The 21,304-nt window shown below is 40.6% G+C and overlaps 3 protein-coding genes across 7 annotated transcripts in view; all 3 read right to left on the reverse strand.

Moving 5' to 3' along the window:
• Positions 1-337: 337 nt before the first annotated feature.
• On the reverse strand, positions 338-3,284 carry lim2.2 (lens intrinsic membrane protein 2.2). Its single transcript, XM_080883396.1, has 5 exons — positions 3,193-3,284; positions 2,010-2,232; positions 1,365-1,505; positions 905-1,039; positions 338-564 (listed from the first exon to the last, which is right to left on the reverse strand). The coding sequence occupies exons 2-5, from the start codon at positions 2,185-2,187 to the stop codon at positions 494-496; spliced, it is 525 nt and encodes a 174-aa protein (XP_080739522.1). The 5' UTR covers positions 2,188-2,232; positions 3,193-3,284; the 3' UTR covers positions 338-493.
• Positions 3,285-3,850: 566 nt separating this feature from the next.
• On the reverse strand, positions 3,851-16,645 carry LOC308397302 (WD repeat-containing protein 47-like). Of its 2 annotated transcripts, XM_080883147.1 has the most exons (16): positions 16,482-16,645; positions 14,430-14,620; positions 14,262-14,345; positions 14,076-14,160; positions 13,213-13,521; positions 12,556-12,995; positions 11,762-11,858; positions 10,696-10,868; positions 10,353-10,610; positions 9,970-10,036; positions 8,520-8,677; positions 7,961-8,130; positions 7,682-7,852; positions 7,318-7,449; positions 5,651-5,869; positions 3,851-5,542 (listed from the first exon to the last, which is right to left on the reverse strand). In XM_080883147.1, the coding sequence occupies exons 2-16, from the start codon at positions 14,585-14,587 to the stop codon at positions 5,400-5,402; spliced, it is 2,664 nt and encodes an 887-aa protein (XP_080739273.1). In that variant the 5' UTR covers positions 14,588-14,620; positions 16,482-16,645; the 3' UTR covers positions 3,851-5,399. The 2 variants fall into 2 exon arrangements, with proteins under 2 accessions (XP_080739273.1, XP_080739274.1); XM_080883148.1 differs by lacking the exons at positions 14,076-14,160; positions 16,482-16,645 and having other exon boundaries at positions 14,430-14,463.
• Positions 16,646-18,054: 1,409 nt separating this feature from the next.
• The window catches only part of camsap2a (calmodulin regulated spectrin-associated protein family, member 2a), a 44,797-nt gene continuing 41,547 nt past the window's right edge, over positions 18,055-21,304 (reverse strand). For all 4 annotated transcript variants that reach the window (XM_080881749.1, XM_080881748.1, XM_080881747.1 and 1 more), the window contains 2 exons: positions 20,867-20,985; positions 18,055-20,373 (listed from right to left, as the gene is read on the reverse strand). In XM_080881749.1, the coding sequence (XP_080737875.1) occupies positions 20,068-20,373; positions 20,867-20,985 (425 nt within the window). In that variant the 3' untranslated portion in view covers positions 18,055-20,067. The remainder of the gene's footprint in view (positions 20,374-20,866; positions 20,986-21,304) is intronic.

The raw sequence follows: 21,304 nt of genomic DNA on the forward strand, positions 1-21,304 counted from the left end.
CAATTAACGCTTACTTTATATGTTGATGACTTGTATCTATATAGTTGGTAAATATTAATAGTCAGATGAACAGGCAGAATCAAGACTTAATGAAACCTCATAGATGATTTAAAGCCCGAGTTGCATAACTTAAGGAAAAGACTCCTCTTGAGCAGAGCGCTTACATACCTCCTGTTTGTGGCATTAGAGCGCCATCTAGTGGACAATCCGTCACATAACCTTTAAACGACATTCATTTTAAGAGTTTGACTTTCTGGTTAAATAAAGTGTTAAAAACCAACTGGAATATTATTTTTCAATTGGTTTTAAATCAATAATTCACACAGTTACAGTTTATGTATCTACATTAAAGTAAAAGCAGTGGTGTACTAGCACGTGGTGTCAAATATGTATTACAGGGAAACCAGAAAGAAAGGAATCTATATTCATTTATTCCATCCTAGGTACTCAAAAGCAGCAACAGTCTGCAAGCGGAGCAGTGCGTTAGTGCTGTTCAGCTCTCCGGGTTATTGGGGGGAGCAGGTTCTGCAGTGGTCCGCTGGTAGGCACAGAGTTGGAACACGCCTAAAAGGAAATGATATGTAGATAAGTATTAAAATACCTTCTTAAAAACGATGGCTCTCAAACAATGAAAGCTCATTAGAAGGACAGAGTAGCCATGAGTAATTGTTACTAAGGTAGGAAATGCCAAGAAGCTGCTTAGTCCCTAAATGTGTCCAGAAAATGCCCTTTTGTCATTTTATCATCAAGTTTGATATTTGACAAAAGCCTCACACTGAGGCTCTGGTTTTATTACTTATTAGAAAAATAATAAAATATTTAAAAAATAATAATAAAGCATGTTGCTTGTGATTCACTCACATTAAACATGACTCCTACAATAAGAAATAAATACAATTCAAACCTGCTGCAAAGGCCAAAATAATGGCAACCCAGCCTATGATGTAGGACCAGGAAAAGCGCCAGTCCAAGAAGCGTTTGCCAAAGAAGGTAACAGTCACACCAGTGTAAATTGCCAAAGCCAGCAGAGCGAGAAAACCTGAGAACAGAGGAGACAGAAAAAATCCACTGGGTAAAACATGAAGACATATTTCTTTGAGACCTGTATGTTGCCCCCAAAATATGAAAAAAATCAACACAAGACATTTAGTTAATTAGTTTGCATTCAGGACTTGAATGTATAATTGCTTCTGGAATCTTTTACATGATGGGAAGAGTTCCAAAAATAAAACCCAAGACAGAGGGCTGGCATCAGGCTGCCCTCTATCACCCCCAACTGGTCGTGTGACTGTTGGTGTGATTATTGAGTGTAAATAAAACTGTATTGAAATTTGTATTTTCTGATCTGCTCACTCTTGGTTTACCTGACAGGACCAGGGCAATGCCACCTGTGCGCACTCTCCTGTTCTTGGTGCCGTTAGTGAAAGCGCTCAGTCCAAGCACCACGCCAGCAAAACAGCTCAGCACTGCCAGCAGCATGAAGGCCCGTGTGGCATCCCAGAAGGCTGGAAACAAAAAGGTCAGAACCATGTCCACATGCTGAATATACACTTACATTTGCACTGATTGTGCAGCTCGTGTTGCCTCACCAAGAAGTCACAAAACCTGCCATGAATTTGATTATTTGTGTAAAACACTTAAGAATCATCTGCTTAAAATATTTAACTGTAAATAAGAATTGTAGCCAGTTAACTTTTAGAAAAAGCACACAGTTGCAGTGTAGAGGTAGGTGGACAGTATCGCTAGCAACACTGATATTGATATTAGGTCGATACTAGCATAATATCCTCTAAGTTCAGTATGTAGCCCTTTAAACGTGCTAAACATTATTTTTTGAATAACTGAGGTACTGCAGTCTTTAAGCCTACATATAAACCATGTGCACTTGCTTTAGCTTTCTATGCTGTACAAATTTTTCTACTCACAACATAGTCTGCATGAATTCAGATACTTTTGTTACAGTTAAATTTATGAGTTTGTTACAAAAAATCTTGAGGTGGACCACTCACCTACAGTGATGGTGTGGGCGTGGCATTTGTGGTTGATGCAGAATCTCCAAAGCCCCTGATTGGCCGAGCTGCCAGAGTATCGATACTGCATCCAGAAGTCCGTCGCTGTAGAAACTATGAGAAGCACGAGGGCGGCCACGCCGCAGAGGGTGCCTCCTCCTGCTAAAGTATACAGCATTGTGGAGACGCCTGGCAAGAGACTGTCCTCCTAAACATTCAAAAGCTGCTCGGGGAAGAGAGGACAGAGTTGGGGAAAATACAGAATTAAGAGTTTGTGCACAACACTTACATATTAATTTCCTGAAAGATCAGCTGCACACAGTCTTTGGATTTGTTTTTTTCTCCTGTCGACCCTCGAGTCTTTTAGATGATCACATAAAAATGCACAAAGCTAAGTTCCTCATTAATTACAGAAATCCATTACCAAATCTACATCTAGTAAGACAGCAAAGAGCGAGTCCCTGCCACACATGCACGTGGCTTAGTTCTTATAACTACAATAAAGGCAATCCAAAACTTGTTGCGAGTCTGAGGAGCTACCTCTTTCTGTTTAAAGCACGTTTTCCTTTTTAAATCTCGAGACATTATCTTGATGCATTTTGATGGAAAAGTTACATTTCGTATCACCACATCAGATAAATGTGCTTTTAATTTAATTCTAGAATTGGATATAGTCAGAAAAACACTTGACTCAAACTGCTGTATGACAAAAAGCTTGCCTAACAGGCAGTTCAGAGCCATTGTTCATCACTAATTCCCCTCCGTGCTCCACAAACTAATCTTCCACCACTGAGTAACTGAACCGTCAGCACTGCTGCTCTGTCAGCCAGCCAGTAAACCAGCAACTTCATGCACTGACTTTTCCCGTACTTCTCGCCAAAAAATTTCCAAACATCCAAAGAAATTTTATACCTGAGTCCCATATATTTCTATTAAGTAACATGAACCAACACTGGGGTCACAGGTCCAGTTTGTAAGCTGTACAGATCCTTTCTCAGTTAAAATAAATAAATATATAAATAAAAATCACCAATCTTGACACCTCATGTCTTCTATATCTTTGTAGGTTTTCCTCTTCAAAAGCAATTTTGTCCTTTTCCCTTTAAGGCCTCAAAGACTAATATTTTCCTGGCAAATACACTCAGTTACGTTCTTTTACACTTGTACATTTTTAAACTGATACCTCTGGTTTTGGCTGGTCGCTCTCCAGGTTTGTTGGCTGTGACAGTGCGCGTATCCTTTTTAAGCCCCCGTACCTCTGGCCCTCATTGTCCACTGCACAAAAGAGGGAATGATCGAGCGCAGCATGTGAGTGATGCTAAATCCCCCTCTTGCTCTCTTCTCTGCAGTTACCTCCATCCTTTTATCACCCCAGTGCATCTCTGAACTCTTGCTCTTGATTTTTCTCTATGTGCTGTATGACTTCCTATCATTTTTTTTTCAAACTTTTTCCTAGAAAATACTGGCTCAGACTTGGCAAGCTGTGAAAATGTATAAATTGCTTTTCTATCAAAGGCCAAAAACTGTATTACTGCCATGTAGCAATGGGAGTATGCTGGGATAGGCAGTAGCAGACTTATGTTGGCAATTGCACAGAGGAAAAGGTGAACCCATGTGCGCCCTGCACTTGCACATAACTATGTTTGCACCTACCTGTGTGCACAGGCTCTAAGATCATTTAAATCAGTGATGTACACTCACCAGTCAGTTTATTAGGTATAAGCTGACATGTCTGGACCCAACCCAGTATTAACAAGCTGTGCTAAACGAGCAGCCAGTGGGTGTGTGTGATTGATACAAAAAAAAAAAAAAGATGAAACACATCAATTACTTCACTCGATATCTTTATTTTGTCAGTTTGTTTCAAAGTATTCCTTAAAAGAAGGTGTGTTAGACAGCCACTACTTTATTTTTTTAACAGTTTGAACCCTAATGACCCCTTGGCACTTGTCTTACTTGTGACACATTTGTGCATGTAACTATTACAGGTGGACAGTGACACGGAATATGCCATCAAGAGTCACAGATAAGGTAAAATGTAAAGCACAATACGATAATCCCACAAAGGTCAGTCGTTTTCTCAGCCTGTACCCTCGTCTCTGTCTCACATTTGCACCAGGCTGCTCAAAAAAGTGAAGCTAAAAGTTAAACAAGCCAATGACACTGGTGTTTCACACTGTGCAGTCCTGAAGCATCTCTTTAAAGTGCATCATTACCACTGTTTTGACATTAGCCTGCTGATCCAAAATACAGAGACTCTCATGGTTGTCTGCATTTAGTGGACTCTATTGTAAAGTTCACTATAAATCCCTAAACCTTCTCTGGGACACGGGTTCTCGTGAATCCACATCTCTGATTTAAGACTTTTTTTTCTTGTCAAATTTATCGACCGACTGCAGGTAAACACTTCCATGCGCTCGAACCAGAGTTCCCAAGAAGAGGTTCCTAAAGCTTAACTCGACTTGTTCGGGTGCTGCCTGTAACTCACACCCAGTGGTACTCTTTTTTTGGAGCTTTCATGTAAGTGAATAAACTGTTGTATGCATATAAGTGATGCTGATGGGTGCAGTAACCTTGTTTGAACTTGCAGCTGACAAAAGGCATGTGATAAAATACCAAAATAAAGCTGCAAATTAAAAAAACAAATCTATCAATCCAGACATCCAAAAAACTACACAACAGTTACAAAAAAGGCACGTTATGATATGCATAACCAAATGTGGCTTCTCTCCAGAACATTAAATTCTGTCGCTCCTTCCTGCAGAAATTATCAAAAGAGTTGCTGTGTTAAGATGCTAAATGTCACATTACACCAACCCTACTTCTTTGTTTACCTCCATGTTTTGAGTGTACTTGCTTGGGCAGTGTGACAGATGAGCTACAATATAAGATAAGTATGCTCGCAGTCAAAGTAAAGTAAAGTGCTTTTTAAGATGGGCATTAGCGACCATCTTTATACTCTGTATCACATTTGCCATTTAATCTTTGCTGAAATTATAAAAGTCACAAGCTGAAAGGTATCAAGCGAACACAGACATGTTCTATGTATATTTAGAAATTCAACCTCACATTTTTCCTTAAATTTGACTCAAACTGCAAAGCCATATACACTCAGATTTCCAGAAATTCATGGTTGCTTGAGCACACATTGGCACATACCCAAAGACATATATGGACATTCATATACACACATACGTAGAAAGTGTCCTCCTTAAAGTGACTGGCTTTTCTGGCTCAAAAGTGCACCTGTCACCCTACTGTACGCACATGTGCACTTATCTTTAAACATATAAACAACTTGACGTTTACGATATGCATGTTTTGCACACCAATACACCTCGGAGCTGGGGTGTATGTGGAAACTGTGCTCTTGTGCTCTTTCTCTAAATCTCACGGGCCTGGAGCCCAGAGGATGACGGTTCGATCCGCAGACGAGGAGACAAAGGTCCGATCGTGTGGGTGCCACCTACACTGGATCACCTTGTCCCAGTGCTCCCCTGCCACCGTCTGAGGGAGGGGCTTGGTTAGGTCACCTGGGGTCAGAGAAGGGGGAAATATCACACAGGAGGAGCTTACAAACACAATTTTAAGTGCTTCAAAATTTGATTTTTCACTTCAAACAATGACTTATTTCAAGCTACCTTGAAGGTCGCTGATTATGATCCTGTTGTCATAGGAACCAGTGAGGAGATGATGGGCTCCCGGTGAGAAGCGCACAGAGCGTATGTCAGTGCTGTGGGGGCGGTACGTCTGCACTATGCGGCCTCCTCTAATGTCGTACAGCATGCAGGTGCTGTCCTCCTGACCGGTGGCGAGCAGGCGGCCGCTGGGATCCACTGCCACTGAAGCAACTGCACTTCCTGAGTAACGTACAGTGTGAAGAACGTCATGTTGTTGGATACAGCTTAAAAAGTATTTTGCTGACAGGAGCAGTTTCTGACACTCAAAGCCTTAAACGTTATCCAGGCATTTTGCATTTGCAAAGGGAAACTGTGACAAAATGTTTTACAGTTGTCATCAGCGAATACTACACCACAGTGATAAACACTTGTTTTATTATTTCAATTTACTGGAGTGCAGCGCTTGATTATGGTTTCATCAGCTGTTCATATTAAGAGTTTCATAAGAGACAGGCTGCTGACAAACTACAAACATGCAAGCAGCAGATATGCTCCTACTTTAGGTGTCCTTCATGTCGCTATCAGACAGGTAGGTGTTTGATAATGCGATATCAGTGGATTAATGTTATCACAAATAACCCAGACAGCAAACAAGATTTTATTGAACTGTTAATCATCATCTAAATGATTTTTTGCTGTAACTGGGTAGAACAGATAGCTGAGGTAATGCTAATGCTAGGAGAGCAATCAGGACAAAGAGAGGGCCGCAGCCTGGAAATAACAGCAATAACTGGATTTGCCACATTTAAGAGTAAAGGGCCATCGATAATGCATCTTTGCGGCTAACTTTGTCATCTTTTTGCTTAGATTTAAACAACAAAATATTACAAAACGAATGCAGACTCAGCTGAAAATACTACAAATAAGGTAAAACTTTAACACTACCTGCAGCTAACATTTTTAAACATTTATTTTTAAATATAAACTGTATAAATATATAACTGTACTGGATGCATATTTCAATATATTTTTAAAAGTTACAGCGTTTAAAATATCATCCTAGCTACAGTGGCTGCTGTAGGGGAATGCACATTTATGCATGTTTCCGTGTGTTAGAGCTCTCACTTCAGTTCATGACGAGGCCATAGATGAGGAGGAAGAGGATAAAGTGGAAATAGCAAATATATAGTGTGAAAGAGCTATTTGCGATTAACAACATATATAGTTGGTCTCTAGCCACATACATAAAAAACCAAGACCAGGCAGAGCAACAATGTCCATCTCATCCACTGTGTTCAAGATAGCTGGGCAACATGGCCAACATTTCAAAAAAAACTGGTGCCTCCTCCCCATATTTCTATTTTTACTGGATTAGTTCTAAATTTCTGAGAATGTAATAAATGTATACTGATGTAATTACATACAAAATCATGTATATCTTAGTATATTATTTTTTTTATATTAAATAACCTCAGAAAATAACTAACTGTAGCTTTCAAATATTTTTTGACTTGCCCTGAAGCGTCAGTTGATTTCTGTCTTTAATTTCTCTTTTTTCCTTTCTAATTTATGGAAGTCGTGCTCTTCATAAAAGTGTAAGTGTCTTCCTGTAAAACCACTCTAACCTGTAGCAGTGTGGTAAAAACCATTTCCAATCAAACAAAGTAGCAAGTTTCAGTATGACTCACCTGTGCCATGCAAAGTTGTGCCCACCACCCGAACACAGCTGGGCACCCGCAGGTCCCAGAAGCGGACAGTTTTGTCCTGTGAGCCTGAAGCAATCATCCACCCTCCCCATGTGTACAGAGTCAGAATGTGACCTGTTCAAAACAGCACATAATATCTGAGCTCTGTTCACAACAACTCTTTTCAACAACTTTGCAATAAATGCGATAAATGTTGGTACTCGTGCTAAATTTGTGTTTCAAAGAACCTACAGTGGATGAATGAAGCAGACAATACCATAAAACACTACTGGGGACCACACTTTGAAAACCCCTATCCAGAGTTTGCTTAGACCAATCTCTCAGCTGCAGGTAAACGGGGACATACCAGTGTGTCCGCTCAGGGCATGAAGGCCCTGTCCTCTCTGACAGTCAGTAGTGTAGATGTTGCAGTCCCCGGCTCCAGCACTGATCAAAATAGATCCTCCACTTTCAGGACCTTCCATAAAAGCCAAATCTCTAATAGTGCCGTCATGCATGCTAAACTCCAGGTCTGGGCCTGAATCACAAGAGTACAGATGTTTCCAAGCAGTTTAGCAACAGAAGAAACATGAGTTTCTGCATCAGCTTAAACTTATTTTTCTAATATTTTCCTTATTGTGTGTACCTGTGGCATTGCAGGTGTCTGCATTGAAAGGCAAGACTTTGACATATTTATCATTGGAGCCAGTGGCCAAAAGCTGTCCACAGTGGCTCCAGGCGACGCAGTAGATTGAGCCCTTGTGATGTTTGTTCCGCCTGAAGCGCACAGCCGGCTGCTTCACTCCACCAGAACCACTAAAGAAGCAAACAAACATGGACACAGACAGATAAAAAAAATGATGAAGGCATGAAGAAAAAAAATTAAAAAGGTTCCTTGAATCCACCTATTTTGGATTTTTTCCATGAGTGAATTTTATTTTTCATTTTGATGAAACCGGTTGCAGCAGATGGCTGCTCTTCCCTGAGGTTTCTTCCTCTTAAAAGGGAGTTTTTCCTTCCCACTGTCGCCAAATGCTTGCTCATATTGGGTCGTTGTCTTTTTTCAAAGTAAGAAAAGGAAGTAAGCTGTTCAAGTCATCAAAATTGCTCTAGAGATACAAAAATTACATGTATCTCTGTGGCTTTCAATTACAAATTAAATATCTCACAGTGTGGATTTGTAGGTCCCTGTAAGCCGCTCTCACCTGGCAGTTAGTGTTTCCGGGTAGGCACACACTCTCAGGGTTTTTGAGTTGGAGCCGACGGCATAAAGCGCACCGGCGGGATGGAAGGCCACTGCGCGCACTGCCTGTGTGTCCTCGAGCTGGCTCACCTTAACAAACTGTGTTTTGCACTTTGCGGGCTTCACAGGAAGATAAAAAAAATAAACCAAACATTGTCATGAAGTTTGCAGCTGCGTTTAAGCATTCACAGTGGTATGCAAACGTTTGGGCACCCCTGATAATTTTCATGATTTTCCTTCATAAATTCATTGGTTGTTCGGATCAGCAATTTCATTTAAATATATCATATAGCAGACGAACACAATGATATTTGAGAAGTGAAATGAAGTTTTTAGGATTTACAGAAAGTGTGCAATAGTAACTTAAACTAAATTAGGCAGCTGCATAAATTTGGGAACCCTTGTCATTTTATTGATTTGAATACCTTTAGCACTAATTATTGGAACATAAAATTTGTTTGGTAAGCTCATTGACCCTTGACCTACATACGCAGGTGAATCCAGTCATGAGAAAGGGCATTTAAGGTGGCCAATTGCATGTTTTTCTCCTCTTTGCATCTTCTTTCAAGAGTGGCTACATGGGAGCCTCAAAACAACTCTCAAATGACCTGAAAACAAAGATTGTTCATGGTTTAGGGAAGTATACAAAAAGCTATCTCAGATATTTCAGCTGTCAGTTTCCGCTTTGAGCAACATAGTGAGGAAATGGAAGACCACAGGCACAGTTCAAGTTAAGGCTGGAAGTGACAGGTCAAGAAAAATCTTAGATAAGCCGAGGCGAAGGATGCCACAAACAGTGTCTCTTGAGGTTGAAGTTGCGCTGGGGCTGGATACTTCAACAAGACAACGACCGTAAACACTGCTCAAAATCCACTAAGGCATTCATGCAGAGGAACAAGTACAAGGTACTGGATTGGCCATCTCAGTCCCCAGACCTGAATATTATTAAAAATCTATGGTGTGACTTAAAGTGGGCTGTCCATGCTCGGAAACCATCATACCTGACTGAACTGGAGATGTTTTGTAAAGACGAAAGGTCCAAAATACCTTTAACCAGAATCCAGACTCTCATTGGAAGCTATAGGAAGTGTTCAGGTTTGGAGGCTGTTATTTCTGCAAAAGGAGGATCTTCTAAATATTGATGGAAGATTTCTGTTGGGGTGGCCAAATTTATGCACCTGTCCAATTTAGTTTAAGTAACTATTGCACACTTTCTGTAAATCCTATAAACTTCATTTCAAATATCATTGTGTTCATCTTCTATATGATATATTTACATAAAATTGCTGATCCAAACAACCAATGAATTTATGAAGGGAAATCATGAAAATTATCAGCGGTGTCCAAACTTTTGCATACCACTGTATGTGGAATGTATGGAAGTTAAATATCAACAGAGCGTGCTTACATACCTCGTGTGTGCTACGTGTTGCAGAGCTTGTGGAGTCATCCTGGACTGTAGGACCAGAGCCAGTGATTCTTTGAGCACAAAAAAGAACAATGCATAAACAAGTCATAAACATTGGGTTTTTTTGGTTCCCATCAATAAGAGCTCGGAGTGACATGTTTCAAATATTTGATAATAATTAGCAAATGCTGGCTATGAGGAAAGCTGCATTACACATAGCAAACATAGCCTTTTGAAATCTGATTCTTCTTTTTGATACATGTTCTATTTCAATTAATTAGCAGCTGAACAGTCACTAGAAGCATTCCCTACACACCAGCAAAATGTGAGCCTAACTTCTAACAAGTTAAGATGTTTCGGTGGAGACCAATAGCAGGAGGCTCTTACCTTTTATTGGGAGGAACTGGGGACTCACTGAGCAACGGCAAGCTGTGGCTCCCGGTGCTTACTGGCGTGCTGCTGCTCACCCCACCTGGCTTGTCCCTCGGCGGTCCTTTATCTGGGGTGTGACGGGTGTCAGGCACCCTGGGGCTAGATGTGCTGTTGTTCCCCGTCAGCCCGTTCCACTGCTGGCCCAGCTGCGCCATCATGTCCTCTCCACGGTGGTCGATGCCCACATTCATCTCTTCCAACTTCTGGATGGATCTAGACAAAGACAAGCTCTGTCGTAGCACCCGGCTTGCGTTTCATTCCTCGCTGACATCAAATCCTGTAGGAATGACATCCTCACCTGCTGAGGAAGGTTTCTGTGAGGTTGTGCTGGGCTCCATCCTGGGGCTTCACTCCCCCCTCCAGCAGCATCTGCTGGTAAAGCTGCTTCTGCTGCTGCTTCTGTTCCAGATGTTGCTGCACGCGGAGCCGCTGTCTGTAATACTCCTGGATGTGCTCAGTGGAGTCATGACGCTGGACACAGACAAGGACACAAGCCACCAAAATGAGTCCCCCCCCCCAAAAAAAACCCAAACAGTTGAATTGTTTCTGCAGAAAATGTAGAAATCCCTGAAACTGTATTTTCTATTTTACCAAAGCAGGCCCTGTAGGCTGAATAATTCATAGTGCCTTTCACTGTTCTGTGCTTCAAAGCTTGGAAGTGTCCAGACACACACAAAACACACACACACACACCAGATTATAAAAGGCAAACTCGTTCCCAGAGCCACTGCTGACAACTCTTCAACTCCCAAGGCCTTGTCCTCCATCATCCACCCCATAAAAAAGTTTTCAAGGAACTCATTGCATTGAGTCAACAGTATATTATCCTTCAGGCCTCTCACCACTTTTCATGCACACACACACACGTGGTGATATAATCTTAAAGTACTATGCTCTTCTAGATGGGACCTGAAATGTATAAAGATGAGTGATGATGAAAGCAGGAGGCCATCTTTGGATGTGGCTGCATATCAAAGCAGATTATGTGTTTCCAGTGTCCATGAGCTCCACCTCGCTACACTGGGACAGGGGGCAGCAAGGTGCAAGTGCCCTATGTGGACGTGTAGTATAGAATTCAGGCAGGATTTATAATGCAATAAAGGCGTTAAGACCACACAGTTCAGGGGGGATTCATTCTGTGTCTTTAACTCCAGACTGAAAATCTTTCACTGACTTTGACTCAAGTGACCAGACAGCTAACTGTTGCTTTTTCTTCGTAACAGTCGAGAAACAACTTTGTTCTGAGAACCCGGAGGTGAAGCCTGGCATTCATTCACTTTCACCTTTAAACAACAGATGACACTGGCTGATTTCAGGCTTAAACCATGCACATAAGTCTGCTGCTTACGGCCTGCAGTTCATACCTCATGTGTTTCTGTGCTGCACGGTGGCCCACCATCTTTTCCAGGAGTCAGAGGTGTGCGTGTGCTGTTTGGTCCATCCAGCCCTTGTGGGTGCTTCCTATAGTTAGGAAGACGTATCAATCAGTTTATCTGATTTTATATCTCAAGTCAAAAACATTTTATCTATAAGGGTTATGCAAACAATAATAGCAAAGTCAAATTAAAAAGCTCTTAATTAACCTGTGATTGAAGATTAGTCTAGATTTGTGTCAGCTACAATAATATTTCTGCTGTTTTGCATAAAATCCATTAACTATGATCTCATATATGTGCATATCACATCAACACTGATGCATTTTTGCGCCTAGTTGTACAGCTTGACTACATCCAACAGGTGGGGCCAACATCCTGTCTCAACCTTAGAATTGTGACATTTTATTTGCAGTCACCTTGTAAAACAAACTAGCAACAGTCTGGCAGACATCTATCCTAAATATATATATATTTTTAAAAAGTATAATAACATACATTAGAGGAATTTTAAATAAAGAAAAGGTTTTACATCATAGCCTGCGTGGTTAGTTGTTTGTAGGCAGGATTTAAATAATGAATCTTTGCATGGACCGGTCAAGCAGCATTTTTATTCTGGGGTTTATAAGTTTGATTCGACTGCATAGTTCTAATTAGAATGCTGAATGAGTGCAATTAGTTTTCCTGACACCAGGGAAAGTTCAGTGTTTATTTTGCAAAATAACATTTATATTTACTCCCAACAAGATGTACGAAATATCCCTTTCCAGTTTCTTTGACTTTACCTCTCAGGTGAATCGTCCTGCTGATGCACGTTATTCTCCACGAGGCTCCGGCTAAGAGCGAACTTCATGTTTGTCTCCAGGCCTCTCTTGTCCTGGGCCGCCAAACCGTGAGACAGGCCGTCCAGAGCTGGGTTGAGGGATCTCGACATGTAGGTGTCGGCCGAATGAGGTCTTTGATGAAAGGGTGAGGTAGGGCACGGGGACAGACGGTTGATTAATGGAGTAAGGAGGTCGGCGTGGCCAGCTTTGCTGGGCTTCACCAGCCGGTCCACGTGGATGTTGAGGGTCTTCTGCTGGAAGGCGCAGGTGAAGGCACCCGGGGAAAGATTCTGCAGCCAGGAGAGCAGCGACAAATCTAACTCATCACAGCCGTTCCCACACAGCAAATCCACGCCAAGCAGCACCTCGCCCTCTGTGATCTCCTCTCCTGTTGCTTTACTCTACAAAACAGAAAAGCTTCTTAAAACCTATTCTATTTTTTCGGAGACACAAATGTGCAAAAACCAGACAGTTTGTTTTTTTAAACAAAAAAAAGTAATAGGTTACTTTGCAATAAAACCCTTTTTTAGTAGTTTTGAACACCTCTGCAGGTTTGAGCCTTTTATCAGCCACTTAAGCCTAACTGTAACCCTTTTCACTAATAGCGCATCAGATTACCTGACAGAACTCGACACAGCACTCATAAAGGATCCCTTTGATTAGCAGCTGGAAGAGGCGGTTCCCGCTAGCCCTGAAGCCCGCCTCACTCAGCTTTCTGTCTGCAGGGATGAACTCAGCTACCATCGCGCAGGCCTCTTCGAAGCAATGCACTCGTGCCGTGCTCGGATTCCAGTCTTTGAACTCTGCGTGATGGGTGAGGCGTGGCAGTGTGAGGAGGAGACACAGCTTGCTGTAGTCCTCCTTGGTCGGGCAGAACTCCTCCAGACTGTGCAGGCACTTTACTGCCTCTTGCATGGTGATCTCTAGCTGTAAAAGCAGAAAAATTCAGGCGGGCAAGACAGTGATTATATTTTGGGGTGCTCAATACAGAAGCCCACTGGTGTTTTGACAGATAAAGGATGACATTAGCTGTTCCTTACAAGCACAGATTATCACACAATAGGATGGGAGTGAGTAAAGCCTGCTGTGAAACTGGCTTTTTACCAGCTTAAGGAGATACCAACCCACCTGTCAATTTTACTTCCCTGTGCTCAAGAGAGAGCTTATGTGGCCCGTAACAGACTGTTTTTTTAACACTGGTTCGCTCTAAAAAAGTAGGCATCATCCAAAAAAATAATGCGAATCATAGAAAGAAACTGTTGCTAAACTAGTATCTCAGAGATTATACTTGCTATACTTTAACAAGTACTATAATGTGTAATTTCTTTTTAGTCAAGATTAAAATTCTCTTTACTGCAGAGAATTTACATTAACGTAGCTTTATAACCACAGGCTGCTATACTGAGCAACGAGCAGCTGCTAGGAAACATGCATCTAGTTCATAATACATTTCAAAGACATAAATATAAAAGTACACATACATTTAGAGGGTCTTCAGCAGCCGACATGGCATTATTAACACACAAAGCTTCCAGAAACTTCTGCTTAAATATGATGTAGCGAAACCTGGAAACACAAGTGCAAACGTGCTAACAAACAAGTACGCTTAAAAATGTTCTTTGTTGTGTGAAGACCGGTACGAAACAGCCACATATAGCTTCTCTCACCTTTTCTTGTCAAACTTGTCCATTCCTTCTAACGGTTGAATGAACTGCATCACCTCCTCCCACTGGCCATCCAGAATGAGTTGCCTGATTAAAAACAACAAATGAACAATTTAAGAATCCTGTGAAAAACTTCTCTCTATCCCGCTTGTGCCATATGAGTGTGTGTACCTGAGGAAAAGCATATCATCAGAGTATAGTCCATTGATAACACCGCTTTCCTTCTCCAGAGCCAGCATGCTAATGTGCAGCTTCCTGGAGCTGAGAAAGTCCAGGATCAGCTTGATCACCTCAGCCTCCTTTATGTTGATCGTCTCCTCTGCTGTCATGTTGCAGATCTTTTGGGGGCAGCTTATAGCTGGCTGTACAAAAAAAAAACAAAAACAAAAAAGAAAAAAGAAAACAGAGAGACAAGGCAGAAGCCTGTTAATGGAAAGGTCACAGCAAAAGAAGAAATACTTATGCTGATGTTCCCAATGTTAAGGAAATTATTCTAATTGTAATATTAATACTGTAGTAAGTGAAAAGAAATGGAAAAATAATCTGTCAGCATGACTCTTTGGCCTTAAATTGTAAGAAATAAATGTGTAAAATTACAGAAATTCTGGTGGCTCATAACCCAAACTGTCCTCTAATTATAAAACAAAGTTTTTGTTTGTTTGTTTTGTTTGAAAATGTCTGTTTTTCCTGTAGATCCATTTAAAGAAAGACATTTCTTTATTCAAGTGTTAACTTATTACTTTATTTGCTTTGCTGTAGTGTAATTTGCTAAGGAGGAGTTCTTTTTCTGTGAGAAAAGCTGTAAAACATATATAAATACAGTTAAAAGTCCAAAATGTATTTCATCTTTCACATTTTCCAAAACCAATCTAACCTTTGACCCTTATATTTGACATTTTGGTTTATGCATTCCCAAATTTTTCACACCTGTTTGCAAAAAATACATGACAAACAAAAACGGAGGTGAATTCCAGTTTTTATAATTTTTTATAATTCTCGATCTGTACACCAACACAACACATTGTTTTCATATCCAATTGAAAATATAACTGGAAAACAATCACTTAATCATAAACCATGTTTTAAATTATTTCTATTTTCACAAGCTTTACTGCAGCCGTTGTTTGTTCATGTGTCTTTCTCCCTTTGGGTTTGCTTACACCAAGTGAAATTCATACTTGACAGAATACAGACCAGCTGGTTAAACTGGCCACTGTAGAATATTCTACTTCTCTACCTTCAAAAACTTGTTGGGAGCTTTTCCAGCATAATTTAGGCCACTGTCCGTCAGCACAATGAAACTGTCCCTACATTGCAACTTATCTACACTTCAGAATTCATCTCTCTGCTTACGTCCTCTCTCACATCACTGGACTCTGTGAGACTCATCACACTGTCTGTACTATGGTTAACAGATAATGCTACATGCTTTTCCCTTGTGTCACTCCAATTTCCAGATCAGTATACTGTTCGAGGTTATTAGGTGTTTTCTTTCTTAACGCCTAGAGAACGTTAACCTTCCCATTGATGATCCTGGTGTCTAATTTTGCAAAATGCTAATTTTTGCACTTTAATTAAATTCTTACTCTAGTCTATTATGATGGTTCAAGTAAGTTCGTAGTACTCCTTTGCACTTTTAAACTCGGTCACTAAACTGTATTTTTCTGTGATGTCCCTTTTGCTGGAGGCTTGCTTTATGCTTCAAAGGGCATCTGTGGTGTTTCTGCACATATGCATAATGTCCCTAAATGGCTCATAGTTTAAATACTGGAACATATCAAAGATGCAGTTCCAAGGTTGGGTCTTTAAATGGTTAGTCACTGCAACATCACCCAGGCAGCTACAGCAAAGACATGGAGGGGTCTTCATTATGTATGGTGCACTTGCCCTGTATGTTTAAGGAAGCGCATAGAGAGGCTGGGAGAGCAGCTTATGACGCCGCCCTGTTCCCTCCATACACAGACAGAACATCCACCCAGCTCCGGGCCGGGATGTGAGAGCAGGTCTGCGGCCCAAACCTGACAGCCTCAGCACTTTATCTGTCCTCGGACACACCTTGTTTATTCGAGCACGGCAGCCAGTGACGACTATTAACACCACTGGACACAAATGCAGGGCAAAAAATGATAAGCATGCCAATCATTGTCTCCCTTACTGGGGACACACCGTGCTAGACTACAGCGCAGTGCTAAACACCGCCTTGAAACAGTGCCAGCATCTCACCTGTCAGTCAGTCTGCGCCTACAGCCCGCCGCATTAAAGCCCGCGGTCTCCAGATGTAGCGACGTCCACGAAGAAGACGGCAGGGATGTATTTGACTGCTGAAAGGCTTTACTGCGTTGCCAGAAAGCTCCTTTCTCCTGCCTCGTTTCTTGTACACAGCTCGCGGTTGCCATGCGGACGTAGCCGCAAACCACCAATCAACTGTAGCAACGACGCCCAGCGGTCACACCTACAGCACGGACGCGACAACTTTCAAAGGAAATTCAGGGAGATAAAAAAGGATAGGATTTATTTTATTTTATTTTAAGAAATAAGATAAATAACAAAGAAAGACAATAAAAATGCTATTTTCTTTGAACATCTCTAAGACGAGTTTTTAAATTGCTGTCAAGCTAATATATACATTTTTTTTTATCAGAAAGTTGGGCATCTAATTAGAATATAGAAAATGGTTTATATATATATATTCACTCAAAATGATGAAAAAAGTGGCTGAACCCTTTTAAAATTACTCTGAGTTCCCTTGTTTAATGGCAAATTTTCATTACTGTAGTCATTAACTACATTTTATTGGCCATGGCTAAAATAATTTGTTAAGCAAAACAACAATGTGTATTCTTTTTAGTCAAATAACCACAGTGTTATTAACAGCCTTAGTAGCGACACTGGACTGATTCATAAACTAAGTTAAAATTATTTTATGCTCCCATTTACAGTGGAGCCTTTGGCCCGAGGTACTCGGGGTCAGATAAAGTTGCTTCTAGAAATCCAGCCTTGTTACTTTAGCTAAATATATAGCTTTCACTGGAAACAAGTTAATCTAAACACATTAACTTTGCCGTTATCTAAGGTACTCCATCTAATTATAATTGTAGAACATTTTCTGATGAACCACCTCTTGAAAATGTTATGATTTCAAATCTGGACTAGACTACCTATTGATCTATTTGTGTTTACGTGGCACAATTTAGACTATTTGTTCAATACAGCATGAATTCTTCATTTTTCTGTTTAAAAGTATTTTTCATGTTTCACTTTGCATTTCTGTGAAATGCAACTATAGCATTCCAAAAGTGTCACCAGTTCTGTTTTGCAATGGAAACGTTTGGTATTTATGTCTGCTCAAATGTGGAGCCTTTTTTGTAATGTATTTGTCCCAAAATACAGACATTCATGTTTATGTTAGGGAAGACCAGTGAACATTTCAGTCTTTTATCTTTAATAGGTTTGGAAATATTCATGTTCCAACATTGCCTCAGATTTCAAAGTGTGAAAACACAAACCAAAGAATTTGGACCATAACATTTTATGCAAATGGCCCATGATGATTTCAGATGGAATGACCCTAATTAACCAGGTTGGGCTTTGAAACCCTTCGAAAACACCAATAGTCCAGTGCCATATCTTAGAAATATATATATATAAAAAAGAAAGAACCCTACGACTAATATTTCCAAAACTGTTTCATGGTTAAATATTATCCTTCCATGAAAAGAGTTTGCTTCTATTAACAACCCCCTCTTTGCATATCCTTTTAAAAATACCCTCATTTGCAATCAACACCACAGACATGCTGATGTCATGCTTTATTTTATTTAATGCAAAATGAAAAAGAAAAATGACACTACATGTTCAGCCACATGTTGAATGAGGGCACAGCGTCTGACGAAACAAAAACAAAGTCATCATAGTGAATAAGTTGCTCACATGAACACACTGCACAATATCATTACAGTTTAAATAATAATCTTCTTTTTAACCTTGGCCTTAAAACAGCCAAATGCAGGCAGACCGAGCTTTCTGCTGACACATCCTTCCAGTAAAGAACATTGAAACACTTCTTCCCCGAGTCGTACTAGATTACAATTTCAAAAACACGTACATGTCTCTTTTGGTCATAAATACCCCCCACCCGTCCCACGCCCCAGTTAAAAACAAAGCACCACGTTGGCAGATTTATTTTTGGGGGGGAAATCATACCTGCAAATGGTGTTGGATTTGACATTCAGTGGCAAAAGTAACACAACGCTGACGCCGGTTAAACCAAATGGCGAGACTCTACCCGTATGCAGCAACAAGGATCTACCTGCCCTATTCTGCCTTGCATTATTGTGTGAATCTCATCCTAGTGTTAATAGAAAAAAATAAATCTAGCAAAATAACAATGTTACTATAAATTCACAACGTGCTGCATTTAGATGATGGACAAAAATGCTGCTAACACACACGTTTTAGTTGTTCAGGTTGAACCCGTTTCTGTGGTGAAAAAGACGCATAGACATGTTGAAAATGACACAAACACTTCATAATGTGGCCTTTTTAATAAACTGGGAGAAACTACTTATTTTGATGTATCACTTACCTTGTAAATAACAGAACATATCTTTTGCAACTATGAGAAATCTAGCATGTGCTATATTCTAGCTATTCTTACTTAATTTTGGTGGGCCAAAAGTGGCTTATAGCTGGGTGCAGATATGATAATAAAGAGTCTGAGTGTGCATCTTGAATTTAATGTTAATATTTCATCGTTACATAAAGAGAAATACTTTGTAGGTGTCATTATAGCCTGGATATCAGTCCTGATCCCAGTGGCCAGGAGTGTGATTGTACAATATCTTAGTACACTGCAAAGAACCCTACAAGTTGTAGTCGGCAGCATTTCATAATAAAAAATAAATAATACTGAGGAGTTTCATTTGTTCACAAACCTGCTGTGAACCAGCAGCGAGGTGATCTACAACACTGGTTCCCGATCTTTTGGGCTGAAGCAATGCAAATAAACCAGAAAACTGACATTGTACAGCACAAACTGTCTGCACGTGTCCTGACCTACAGGTTGAGAACCAGTGATCTACAGTAACGTCCTGCATTCATTAAAATCACTTCCTCAAAAACAGGGGTTCTGAAAAAGCTGGAACCGCTTTGCTTTGTTGAGCTGAACACATGTATCCTGTGTGGCTAACGCTAGCTGTATGCAATCAGGTTTTTTTTGGCCCTTTGGAGTTTACGTACTTTAATGTACAAACTTTTACTCACACAGGTGAGAAAAGAAAAAAGAGGTTTCTTCCAAATACAAAAGAGGTTGTCGCTTTACACTCACTCTTACACTAAAACAAACGTGCGTAAGGCCACACTTCAACAGGGTAGAGCGAACAAAAGTCAATCTATACATGAATTGAAAACATTCAGAGCTTCAGTGTACGGAGTAAAATGTCCCGGCATTCATACTGTCTCCTTTTTTCTTTCTTTTAATGTTTGGCACATAACATCAGTCACACGTGCTCTCACACAATGTCTCAAATCTCTTTTTCAAACACAGACATGATTACGTTTACATCATTCCTCGACAGTGTCGTACATTCCAGCTGTTCGTGATCTTTAAAGTCTTATCACTTCTGGTCCGAATATGAAGGATAAAGGACGGGAATGCAATGAGGAGAACAAACAAAACAAAAGATAAATACGCATTCATCTAACTGGCATTGCAGGTGTTTGAATCTTCATGGATATGTACAGTGAAGTGCTAACCGAGACTGGTTATGTTCAAAGAAGGAAAATGAAATGTTCGGGGTATCAAGTCCCATTAGGACTGGGCAGGCACTACTTTTTTAGGGGTGGCTGGCTTCTTGGTTTGCCAGAGGTGGTTGTGGATTGTCACTGCGTCCACGCTGGCTGACATGGTCTTAGCTGGTATCTGGCTGAACTGCTTCTTGTCTGAGTTGTACTTGTAGAGGCCATCGATCATCTTGCGTGTGATGCTCTTGGGGCCGATGCCCGTCAGCTTGTTGATCTCTTCGGTCTCGGGGCAATAAGTGTAGAGAGCGCGAAACTGGCATCCGGCATCTCGGAACAAAACCAAGAAGTTGTTGGCTTCTGATTTCTCCATTTCCTGTCAAGATCAGGGGAGTAAATGTGGTTAGATAAGTAGGTGACATATGCTTAAGGACACTTGATGTGCTATGTAGATATTTTTTCCTATTTATAAATCTGTGACTTAAAATATCAACAGGATATACAGCTTACAAAACACTCATGATACATGAATTGTGAAGTGGCTATGATCTCTGCAGAGATTATGCCAAATGCTGCATAACTAATCAGATAGTGCCTTACAGTGCGAATGGATAATGAAACATACTGCAAAGGCAAGCCAAGAGTTACTCAAGGCAAAGAAATGGGATAGTCTTCAAAAGGTTTGCACTTCAATCACATCTTGATTGTTTCAAATCCACTGTGATGGTGTACAGAGGCAAATCTACAAAAACTCTGAATTTAAAGACCACTTTATATGAAAATGTACACTAAACATACACCTCAAAGAGAGTCAAAGGTCCCATGTCAGTTTTAGTGCAACTGTAAGTATAGTTATGAAGGACATGTACCTCCAAAATCTTGTTCTTTTGCCCCTCGTTGACCTTCCCTGCAAGGCAGCAGTGTGCCAGAGCATTTTGGATGATGTGCTTGTTAGATTTGGCGCTGGGCTCCTTGTACAGCCTCGGTCCTGAAAGAAAGACGGAGGCAGGGAGATCAGGATGGGACTGTTGCCATAGCAACCACTCCAGTGATGTCAAAGGAAAGACTTGTTTGCTTGGTTTTACTCTTTCTGCTGCTGAATCGTGTATGACGATAGCTAAGGGTAGGGTTACCAGTTAGTCTGACAGAGGAATGTGAGCTATTTGAATCAGAAACAACTGTTTATATCACTACTTTGAACTGCAATCAGTACAAACGGAAACCCAGCTTCAGACAATGAGATCAACATAAAAAAAATAAAAATAAATAAAAACAAATCTCCAATGGATAGAACAAAGATCTAATTT

This window comes from Rhamphochromis sp. 'chilingali' (genome assembly GCF_963969265.1).
Source record: "Rhamphochromis sp. 'chilingali' genome assembly, chromosome: 5".
NCBI classification, from domain to species: domain Eukaryota; kingdom Metazoa; phylum Chordata; class Actinopteri; order Cichliformes; family Cichlidae; genus Rhamphochromis; species Rhamphochromis sp. 'chilingali'.